The following is a 12,301-nucleotide window of genomic DNA, read 5'->3' as shown; positions in this document are numbered from 1 at the left end:
TCTTTCCCCAGGTTAGCTAATAAGTGGCAGAGCCCTAAATTTAAAACAATACAATATACCTAGAGCCCTGCTTGACCCAGTGTGCCTTTTTGCCTCTTAATAATTATAAGATGATCAGTAGATTTGATTAGAAGTTTGATCCTCCTACCTCCATTAAAAATCTAGGGGGCTGGTCTCATTCTCATTGAACATATGAAGAAACCCAGGTTTCAAAAGATTAAGTGACTTTATTCACAACCAAACAAATTTTTAAGAAAAATTCTTTCCTAAACTCAGTTCTTTATTCTTTTTATTTTTAGTTAAAAAAGGAACATTTCTGTTTCACAATTCATATTTTCTCCTTTTCATCCCCCAAATTCTCTTATCAGTTTTGATGGTTAGCTCTCTCTTCTTGTACAATATTCTCTTGTCGTCACTGTCTGTCAACATAGATATGGTACCTTCCACTCTATCATTTTCCTGATACCCTGTTCAGGAAATTTCACCCATCATGGTATTGATTCTTTCCCCTCTTTTCCACAACAGTATCCAGTTGTATTCGTCATCTCAGGCTGCCATAACAAAATACCACAGACTGGGTGGTTTAAACAACAGGAATTTACTGTTCTGGAGGCTGAAAGTCTGAGATCAGGGTGCTAGTATAGTCAGTTCTGAGGAGAGCTCTCTTCCTGACTTGCAGCTGGCTGCCTTCTGGCTGTGTCCTCACATGTGGCCATGGGAGGAAGAGGGGAAGAAAGAGAGAGAGAGGAAGAGAGATCTCTTCCTCTTCCTGTAAGACCACAGTCCTATCGGATTATGGACCAATCCTTATGACCTCATTTAACCCTACTTACCTCCTAAAGACCCTATCTCCAGACATAGTCACATTCAGGGTTAGGACTTGAACATATAAATTTTGAGGGAACACAATTCAGCCCATAGCACCCATAAAATGATACCATGCTCTAAAGGATACTCTCCAATTGGAAACACTGCCCTAAGGGAATTCCTATTTTTCTTTGGAAAGAAGAAAGTGATCCTTTCTTCAATACCAGCACATTTTACTATCTTGCTTTCAACCTCCAAATAATGGCTTCCAAAAAAAATTGTGGAACAGGACATGGGATTAGAGATCATTTTTAGAGTTTCCTTCAGTGCTTTACTGACGCTGTAGAAGATATGGGATTCCCAGAGTAATGTGAACATTTACTTGCTAACAAGGTAAATCCATACCGAGCAGCTTGCTGAGTCTATGTACATGTGAAACAGCCACTTCCTCTTGCTTGAAAGAAATTACTTCAGATTCACATTTGGGAACTTTTTTCATTTTTGTATACTATCGTTAAATTAAGCAGGGTGAATGAATAGAAGCTTTTAAAACTTCACTTCTGAGTTATTAATCAAACAAATGATGAGCAAATTATTAAGTTTAAATGGAAAAGTTAGATCATTGTAGTAATGGAATCAGTAAATACAGTTTAGTTTAAAGGTAGTATGGATAGCTTACAATTTCTGGGGGTAAGAGACCAAAATAAGTATGTATGAAATGTCACTACATATGCTCTAAAATTTTTGTAAAAATAGTCAAAACCTCTTGCTCGTAGAAGGAGCTTAGATATTTGTTGAATGAATGTTTGTTGACTGAGTCAAGACAGTGACACATTTACAAACTAGGAAATCCAGTGTTACCCAAGATGGCCTTAGAAATAACTCCGTAAGTGTGGATGTTACATAAAGAAGCAAGGAAATGGGAAGTTTACTTTGATTTACTCAGCTCATCTACACATCATTACCAACTCTCTTTTAATCCTCTCAAGAAATTTGGAAAAACAGATATTATCCCATTTCATAGATCAGAAAACTGAGGTTCAGAGAAATTAAGTGATTTGAATAAATTCACAAATACAGGAAGTACTGATACAATACTGGGTACCAATACTACAGCCTGGGTTCTCCCCTCTTCAACATGCCCGTTGCCTGAGTGGACTTACTTTAAGGTGCTTCACAGAGATTTCTCTCCACCTGTCCTCCCAAAGGAATCTCATAGGCTTACTGTGAAATTATCCCATTTGTGATTAGTTTCCTTGAATTAAGGTATTGTGCTTTTGAAATGTGGAACATACTGAGCATGGAAGATGATTAGTACATTGTGGGAATTTAAGATTAGTTTCCAACAAGGCCAACAGGGAAGTACAGGGCATGATTCAAGGTAGATGCAAGGGGATGCATGGTGATGAGTGTGGCAGGGATGCGGGCCCTGGGCCACTGGGAAGGAGCATAAAGCTCTTAGGGAATTAACAGCCAGACGGTGGAGAGTGCTTACACGGGAGGTAGGAAGATAAAGATTCAGTGTTTGCAGTTTAGCCTGCAACTTTGCTGGCTGTGTTCAATTACTACAGTAAACCTTGTGTAAATTAGAGGGTTTTGTGGTGCTTAGCTCTTTTTGGGGGAGGAGTGCGAATCATGAGAACTGTGCATGCATCTGTTCACAAGGATGCCTCTGGGTTTGATAAACATGGGCTGTGGCAACATACAAGGTAGCTTTTCCTAGTCTCATACATTGTTAAGGACCTTAAGTTTTCTGTATGGGAGCAGTATATCATCAAGGGATTTTATAAAATTGCATAAGACAAACTGCTCATACTAGTAGGCAGTTAAATTAGCAGTGTGTACAATCTAAAACACTTTGGAATTAAGAGAGATTGACATAAACACACTACTGTATACAAAAGAGATAACTAATAAGGACCTACTGTATAGCACAGGGAACTCTACTCAATACTCTGTAATGACCTATATGGGAAAAGGATCTAAAAGAAGAGTGGGTATATGTATATGTGTAACTGATTCACTGTACTGTACACCTGAAACTAATACAACATTGTAAATCAACTATATGCCAATAAAAATTTTTTTAAAAAGAGAATGAGGAATTGAGGCATAATTATTTAAGTTAAATAATACTAATTACATAAACTGTTGCCAGAAGAAGCCATATATTGTACATAAATGGTATAAATAAGGTATATGGAAAGTGTTAGATTTTCAGAAATGATTCTTAGAAATGCTGGTGGAAAAAAATATTAAAAAACAGACTCATGGGAACAGAACCATCTTTTCCTTATGACAGTCGTATATCCCAGCTATTTAAAGGACAGACATCAGAAAATGATGGACCTTAAACAGAAGAGAGGAAGCTGAAGCTTCTCTCTTTGGCAGCCTTCAAGAGAAGATGCTGTCTTGACTAAGTGTGTCATCCCTGGGACCATACATGGATAATGAGGCCAGTCTGATAGCCATAAATATGCTTTCAGTTTCAGCATGCCTTTCTCAGGCTAACAAGTAGGGTTTGCTTGTTAATTTTAACTGAGGCTAGTTTCTATGGATCCTGTTTTCGTATCTTGTCACAAAACAGATTCTTCGTAGTCAAAGCAAGACACCCTTGCTCAGTATCCTCTCTCGGACTGCTGTCAGTGTTGCATGTTGGCTTTGAAAATTTGCACCATGGGAGTTGAAATTTGGTTCAGGCACGAAACTCGAGCATTTAAATGACATGGCCTAAACAGCCGTGGTGTTGTTGGATGGCTGTTCCCCCAAAGCATTTGTGCTATGTGCATGTGGATGGTGATTGACTCATCTGTGATTCAAATTTGTTCAAATAATGTCCTGCCAGAGTTTCTTGTTGAAACAGCCTTCGTAGACATGTGCCATCTATTTTTTGAATATTAGCCCATAGCCATCTCCAGTAAAGAGGAGCAGCCATCCCTACAGCCAACCACCAAGCATAAGTCTGTCTTTCTGTTCAACGTTGTGGTCTTCAAACATCTAGTTTTAATTATGATAGACTTCCTTGTTTGTGATTCCTTTATTTAGTGAAGACAATGTGGCAAGAAGTATAGGGGGTGTATGCGTGCACATGAGAATGCTAGATTAAGATCTTTACTTTTATACTTTATAGGTTTATATAAATCTGCTTACCATATAAGTGATATATTGGATACATGTGGGCAACATGATTTTTTGATTATCTTTGATATTTGCTTATGTGGCTAAAATTCTAAAAATGTTAATTTTGTAATTAATTTCCAACACATTGTTTGGAAACAGTGAACAGTTTTTGTTATAAATCACCCAAGAACTTAGATCACTGAACTGCCTGGATGTGTCTTCCCAGTTGGTTTTGGAAAAATTATTTATCTTTGATTCTTATTTCCCTTCTCTTCAATTCTCAACATGGTTTCTGTCCCAGAATCCACAGAAATTGCTGTGATAAAACTGAATGATATTTTTTTCTGCTGTCATCCATATTAGCCTTGAACTGTATTTTTTTTTGTTACTTTTTTCACAGGTTTCCCTGATATCTTCAGACTTCCTTTTCTCTACTGATGTGTGGCCTTGGTGAATGGCCTTTTGGGCTGAGTTTCATCATTTGGAGAGGGAATGCATTTTCCCACTCCTCTGCCATCCCTACTATATAAAATATGCCATCACCTATCTGGTTCCCCATGCTTTTTGACTCAGGCTGTGCACCTCCTAGGGTCTAAAGTAGTATTTCCCAGGGTATCCTTTGTCGAATATTAATTCTTAAGGTGCCTCTTTGTGTGTATGCATGTGGGGGGGGGCGGTGAGGGCTTTGGGGGATTGGTCCTTGTTTCATTAAGTGCTAAGTTTGGGAAACAATAAACACAATGTCTCTATCACACATAGGTATTAAATAAATATTTATTGAACGAACAAAAGAATGAATGAATGAACATATTTACTGAACATACTAGCATGTGCTTTGGGAAGTTCTGCCGTGAAGAAATGTTTAACTTTGTTTAACCCAGAATTTCCAAAACTTGATCTCTCACAAAACCTTCTCTAGGGCAATACCTACACCACAAAACCTTCTCTAGGGCAATACCTACACGTTCTGTTTCGTGATAAACAGAACACACCTTGTGAGACTTCAGCCTGAAGGGATGGCCGTACTGTTCTCTCTCCCCGACACCTGAGCTACATGTACACACGCTGAGCTTCCTCAGCCCCCTCTCTCCGTGCCTGCCCCAGAGGGAGGCCAGTTTCCATATTCCAGTTGCTAAGGCTCTCCTCTTTTCTCCTTGGCTCATATTTGAAATAATCGTTGATGAATTATGCCCTCTTCTGTCTCTTTAATCATCCACTCATTTGCATCATTTTTTTTCACACACTGTCTTCCAGATCTGCTTTGAGAAGCATGACTTAATCATGTCCTGAGGACTCTTATCTGTGGGTACTTATTTATGAGATTCTATAGGTTGAACTTACCATATTAAGTACTTTTCATTGAAATCTCTCAAAAAGATGTTTGTAGGCAACGTATTCCACATGACATACATTTTAGCCACAGCATTCTCCTCAACAACACATGAATCAGTCTCAATGTCCTAAGTCGAAGTGACTTGCTTTATCTTATTGCCTTCCTCCCGACTACCTCTGTTGGTCAGCTAAACATAAGCTGGCTTCTCAACTTCAGCAGAAATCAGCTAAGGAGCCTAGAGCATTTCCTTTGCTTACCCTCAATCTTAGCATCGGTTTAAGCTCCGCCCAAATCTGGTATTTTCAGACTAATCCAAATAAGGCGTTTGGCCATTCCTACAGGTCCAGCTCTACGTTTGTGTGTTTGGATGTGGGTAGGGCAGGGAAGCAATCAGATTTAGGTCTGGAGAGTACTTATTCCAGCTGTGTCCTTAAACATCCCTCAACATAGTACTGGGGTTTTGTGGCAATGCCTCCGGACCCACCCTGGGGGACAGAGGTGGGAAAGAAGGAGAGGCGGCAGAGTGAAGGTTCTACTTTCGTTTCAAAGATTGGCTATTGGTTGGAAAAAAGTTGGGAGTGGGGTCCCAAGGCTGATAACAGATTGGAAACGACTACAGTAACCAGAATCTTTCTAAGAGTGAAAACATGTTTGAATAGGGCTTCTGAGAGATTCAGAAACAGGAAGGACATTCTGTGAGTAAGGTGGGCAGTAGCATTTCTTTAAGAAAAATTGAGGGGATGGTTAAACGGCAAGCCTGCCATGTGCTCTATAAGGCAGCTCACTGGTATTCTTTCTTTTCTCTCCTTCACTCCTTACCTCTGTACCTTTCCTCCTCTCATTAGCACCTCCCCCAGCGTTGAAGCTGGGGAGGAGGAAGGAAGTGTCCGGTCATGTGCCTATTTGCATAGTTACTTCACTGAGTTCACACCAGGATAGTGCGAACATTCTGTCCGGTTCTATAAAAAAGCCAGTATCACCCCATCGGTAAGGTATTATTTGCTTTTTTTTTTTTTTCTTGCGTTATGCGGGCCTCTCACTGTTGTGGCCTCTCCCATTTGCGGAGCACAGGCTCCGGACGCGCAGGCTCAGTGGCCATGGCTCACGGGCCCAGCCGCTCCGCGGCATGTGGGATCTTCCCGAAACGGGGCACGAACCCGCGTCTCCTGCATCGGCAGGCGGACTCTCAAGCACTGCGCCACCAGGGAAGCCCTTATTTGCTTTTTTAGCATAGAACCGTTTATTGCCAGCCTTCTCTTCACTGTACATTTCAAATAGCATCTGATTAAGAATGTTCTAGATGGGTTAATTAGTGTGGTGACTATTATTAAGCAAACTGCTTGTTAGTATATGTCTATTTGATCTTGTTATTGATGTGAAGTAATCGACCATAGAGCTACATTTAGAAAAGCTGGAATAAAGTTTTTTGATTTCTATTATGGCAATAAATTGTTTATATAAAACATGTCTATGAAAATATGGGTTTCATGTAACACACAGAGAATCAGAGTAGACTGTGTGGGATGGTAGTTGAGGATCGTTTTGTTTTGTTTTGTTTTTTAGAAATAGTAATACATTTGTCCAGCTTGCTTCAAGATCAGCTCTGCTGAAACAAAGTAGTAAAACATTATTACTGCAGAATATATGAAAACTGAAGTAATTTTAGCTTCCCTCACCTAAAGGACGTATTTCCTTTTAGATTTAGCTAATTGCCTAAATACTTCTTTGGGTAACAATCACTCTATATAAAAGATTATTAGAGAAAAATATGAGAAGATATTGTAAACAAGGAAAGCATAGCACGTAACCACCTTCTTTCAAGTACTGGATTATCATCTATATTATTTATTGGTATTTTGTCCAGTTCTATTATTAAGTTTCCCCAGCTATAGCATTTCCATAGGGAATTTATTCCGTGAGCTAATAAATTACACCGTCAGGGAGTTTTTCTGGAAACTCAGCTTAAATTTTCCCATTCTTAATTTCATCTCATTACTCCTAGTTATACCCCCTTGTATCCGGCTAAATAATTATTCTCTTTCCTTGGAGACTTCTATTATGTACCCCTCTAGTTGTCACTTAACCAGGCTATTCATATTTAGCTCCTTTAATCTGTCCTCATAAATCAATTCTTCCATTGCCTTAATCATTATTATTGCTCTTCTTAGAACTTTCTAATTTTCAAACATATATAGTTATCAGGTGCCTCAGATGAAATCAGCATTTGCACAGTATTCTGCTCCCACAGACTTGGTCTCTCCCTTTCCTGTACATCACGTTCCATAACCAAGCAGTTAGTTTGCTGGTCTAATCAGCCCAGACTCATCTTGTCAAACTCCAGGAAATCTACATAGTCTTTTCCACGTGTCCTACTGCTTTCAGGTTTATTCTATTTTGTCAATTTCATAATATTAATAAGCTGAGTTTTGGGTTTCTGTCCTTATTGATATTCTGCATCTGCCCATGTCCTTATTCACCACCACCTATCTAGTCAGTCATCCGCAACCTGGGTTAAGGTGGGATTCTGTTCATCCTTGAGAACATTTAGGAAATGTATTGCAAAAAAGCAGGCCTAGCACCTTGTCCACAGCTAGATTCCTTGTCAGTGACCAGTTCCCGTTGCTTACAAACCTTTAGCCAATCTCCCGTCTCTTTTAATTTGCAATTTTGCTCACATGCTGGCCAATATAAAGGGATTTTATGAGCAAGATGGGTCATGATACTGTTTTCTAAAATGAAGATATGTTGTTTCAATGCCCATTGATTGTGTGTGTGTGTGTGAATCCTTCGTGCAACAAGTTTGTAATTCTGTTAAAATCCTTTTTAAGCTTGCCTGGCGTTCTTTATCTGACATAAACAAATAGGTTACTTCGCTTGCGTTATTGTTGTTCTCCACATATGATGTTCCTTCTCTTACCATTTGTTCCATTTGTTTAGGAGAAGTTGAGGATATTGTCACAGTCATGTTTTTTCTTTTAGTGGTGATCGATGGGAACTTTCCTATTGATTTTTAGTTCCTTAGAATCTCCTCAGTATTTTGAATTTATTTCAGGAAGAAAGTTGGTTACCTCCCTTCATGATTTTGGACCTGTGAGATCTGAAACTTTAATCTGTGTATGCCCAAGTTTCTTTCCATCTTTTTAAAAATAAACTCTCTAATTTTTTATTAGAGCAGTTCTAATAAAACTGAGGTTGTGACCACTGAGTTTTTAAAGGTCTGTAGATGAGAAGAAAAACTTTTAGTACAGTATTCATTATAATTCAATAAATTTCCTTAACCTAATAATCTAAAGAGAGATATTAAGTTCAATGTTTGTTTTTTAAATTGAAGTATAATGGATTTACAATGCTGTGTTAGTTTCAGGTGTACAGCAAAGTGACTCAGTTTTTTTTAGTATTTCATATCTATATATTCTTTTTCAGATCCTTTTCCCTTCTTTTTCCATTTTAAATCAAGAATTAATGTATTACTTTATAAGGGCATGCCATGGAGGTTAGCCCCATTCTTTGTGTTTTATCTGTTGTCCATATGCAATATCTACTTCATCCACTTATGACAGGGCACGGGTGTGGGGGGAGGTGGCTTATATATTCAGGTCATTTTTCTCAAAAGGCCTCACGAAACAAGCACAGAGCCCCCCACATCAAGCCCTTTGCTTCTAGAATGTACATAGCATACTACAGCCAGACTGGATCTCCAGTTCGCAGCAGAACCCGCACTGTTGCTTAGCCTTGTTCACCTGCCCGTTGGTTCGGAACTAGCGATCGCCCATCCCCCTCTCCACGGCGACCTTCTGACTCAGGTCACTTCTTGAGCACCATCTCTCCTCACCTCGCTTGAAATAGATGGCCTCGTCCAAGGCTTTGGGGACGCACTGGATTCCGCACCTGCCACCTGAAACGGTTCTTTTCAATTACGTCTGTCTCTTCTTCTTCCCTCTCAGCTTTGTAAGGGAGCTCGGTGTGTGTTCTCTTGAATAAGGCCCTACTTCCCCCGCAGCAAGCATCCTGCCATTATCACACCTTATGATGTTTTTCTACTTCCATTTTTTTTCTTTTTTCTTTTTTCTTTTTTTTTTTTTTTTCGGCCTTGCCGTGCAGCTTGCAGGATCTTAGTTCCCCAACCAGGGATGGAACCCGAGCCCCGGGCAATGGTTTTTTTCTTTTTTTTTTTTTTTTTTTTTGTTTTTTTTTGCGGTACGCGGGCCTCTCACTGTTGTGGCCTCTCCCGTTGCGGAGCACAGGCTCCGGACGCACAGGCTCAGCGGCCATGGCTCACGGGCCCAGCCGGAGCTCCGCAGCATGTGGGATCTTCGCGGACCGGGGCACGAACCCGTGTCCCCCGCATCGGGGGACAGGCGGACTCTCAACCACTGCGCCACCAGGGAAGCCCCTCTACTTCCATTTTCTAAGACTTCTCTGTTTCCTCAGGATCCTGCTCCCTTCCCTAGCAAGTATCCCCAAGCGAGCACCCCTGTGGACACACACCCCATTAAAGAAAACTTGACCTTGCCTTCCCCTCTCTTCTCTGTGTCTCCCTCTCTCCCTAACCAGTGTCTGGTTTCTCTCTGCCCTCACCCCACACGAACCGCCCTGGCAGTAGCCAGTGATCTACGGTATAACGAGGCCAAAATCGCCCTGTTGTTTCTGCTGCTGTAACACCTCTGCAGTGTTTCACACCCCTTTTTTTTTTTTTTAAACAGTTTTAAGAGCTCTTGGTTCTTTTTCCTACCCGTGCTTTAGGAGCTCTTAATTTACCTCAATAGTGTGATATTACTCTCAGATTCCCTTTCAGCTCTTCCAAATGTTCCTCGTTGCTTTCCTTGGTTCTGTGGTTCTTCTTCCTCACCTACCTCACAAATGCACGTACTCTCCATTTCTTCACATACTCCACAATCCAGGTAAGGGGCCGATTCTCTGCATGGGCCTCAGGGCCTCTGAGAACACCCCTGTTGTCCAGCCCCAGACTGCCTCTCTAGACCTCAGATCCCGGGACTCAGACTCTTTGGCTTGCATCTTATTCCCTGAAGAGTTCATGCTCTTTCACACCCTTTTCCTTTGATCACACTGTTCCCTCCGTTCAAAACTTCCCCCTCTCTGCCTTTCAGAATCAGTCAACTAAAACCCTCATTTAACCTTTACTTATCCCCAAGTCAGAATTAATCTCTAGTTCTCAGTTTTAAAAGTTAGAATGTCCATTCTTGATATACTGTGTTCTGCCACAGGTTCCTTTGTTGTTCTCAAGTCTGTCTCCCACTCTGTCTACTGGTTTGCTCCCTAGTACTTGGTGAATTCCTCGGTTGCATTTTATGTGTTTGCTTCTATAGATAAGTAGCAGATATCGAACTCTATGACAAAGCATTCTGGGAAGAAAGGGGTGAGATGGTAATGAAAAAAATATAAAAAGATACTTCAAGAAATATTAGCAAGGGACCAAGATATGTGATCCTTATAAAACCTTAGACCATTTGGGAGCCAATAAGAAGATGAAGTCCAACAGATGTGGTTTTGGATTAGCTGCTGACCTAATAGTTGGGCTTCCCTGGTGGCACAGTGGTTAAGAATCTGCCTACCAATGCAAGGGACATGGGTTCAAGCCCTGGCCCGGGAAGATCCCACATGCCGCGGAGCAACTAAGCCCGTGTGCCACAACTACTGAGCCTGCACTCTAGAGCCCACAAGCCACAACTGCTGAGCCCATGTGCCACAACTACTGAAGCCCGTGTGCCTAGAGCCTGTGCTCCGCAACAAGCCACGACAGTGAGAAGCCAGCACACTGCAACGAAGAGTAGCCCCTCTCGCTGCAACTAGAGAAAGCCCATGCACAGCAGCAAAGACCCAACACAGCCAAAATTAAAAATAAATAAATAAATAAATTTATTTTTAAAAAATATATATTAGCAAAGTCAACTTAATAAAAATGTGTACAAGTGCCCAGGAATACAGAACAGTCACGTGAGCAGAAATACCCAGTGTTAATTCAGGAAGTTTCAAGCATTTTTGTAGGTTAATGAGCAAAAAAAGTATGTTTTGAAAATAAGCACTGGGCCATGTCATGACTGGAAAACATAGAACTCCAGAAAGACAAGTAAAGAAAGAATGCTAAACCATCGCTCTACCCTGATTTTTTACGGTATGTGCAGTGCAGATTTTTATAGCCACAGAAACTCTTTGGAAACCAAAGACAATCTGGTCTAATTTCAAACTTTTGAACTTTCTCTTGGTGACTACTGCTTTTTGTGCTCTTCCTAGAATTTTTGTTATATCTTTAGTTTTTTTTTTTCTCAGTTTTTATACATCATCATCATGTGCTTACAGAAAGGTAAAGAGCAAATTTTAAATAGTGTTTTCACTAAACGTATACTGCATTTTCTTTTTGTAACAGATTCATGCCCAAGCACAAAGCAGTGCATTTACAGAAGATACTCAGCCTTAAAGGAAATGGCGGTGTTGCTCCATCCATGGCCCTTCCTTTCCAACAGGAGCAGAGAGGTTCTGAGAATTTATTGAAGAATTTTGATTCAGAGTCTGGATCCTGTGATGCTGCACAACAAGAAAACCTGGGTGGCTCAGTAAGGCAGGAGTCATACTTGAAAACATTCAGCTCATCAGATAATTCAAGCACTCATCATGGGGAACATAAACAAACTCCGTGTAACATTTTGGCTGGAGCTGATGATCAACAAAGACCATTGCATATTGTCTGGCCTCACAGGTGGTAAGTGTAAGACATACCAATTTAGTAAATTGTCGAACTGGTAATAGAAAATATATTCTGATGATCGACTTAGTAATTTGTTGTCCCTATAGCTTTAGAAAAAGATCATTTTAATGTGGCAGTGCTACCAGTGTGATGCCAGGGTGGCACTACTCAGTGTCTTTATATTCATGGTTGTGTACTTAGATTAAATTTGGATCACAGATAATTATTTGCAGTGATTTGCTCAACTAACAACAGCAGCTTGGTGCTTCCAGGAAACGGAATCTCATTCAAGAAGTTTCAAAGTGTAAGAATAGGATTTCATATTTTTTTATATATAC

General features: G+C 40.3%; 1 protein-coding gene across 3 annotated transcripts in view; it reads left to right on the top strand.

Moving 5' to 3' along the window:
• QTMAN (queuosine-tRNA mannosyltransferase) overlaps positions 1 to 12,301 on the top strand; it is a 310,769-nt gene that overhangs the window by 237,623 nt on the left and 60,845 nt on the right. For all 3 annotated transcript variants that reach the window (XM_007467473.1, XM_007467471.1, XM_007467472.1), the window contains one exon: positions 11,646 to 11,978. In XM_007467473.1, the coding sequence (XP_007467535.1) occupies positions 11,646 to 11,978 (333 nt within the window). The remainder of the gene's footprint in view (positions 1 to 11,645; positions 11,979 to 12,301) is intronic.

This window comes from Lipotes vexillifer, unplaced genomic scaffold (genome assembly GCF_000442215.2).
Source record: "Lipotes vexillifer unplaced genomic scaffold, Lipotes_vexillifer_v1.1 scaffold265, whole genome shotgun sequence".
Taxonomy (NCBI): domain Eukaryota; kingdom Metazoa; phylum Chordata; class Mammalia; order Artiodactyla; family Lipotidae; genus Lipotes; species Lipotes vexillifer.
The sequence above is the reverse complement of the archived record's forward strand: the minus strand, read 5'-3'. Positions and strand labels throughout refer to the sequence as shown.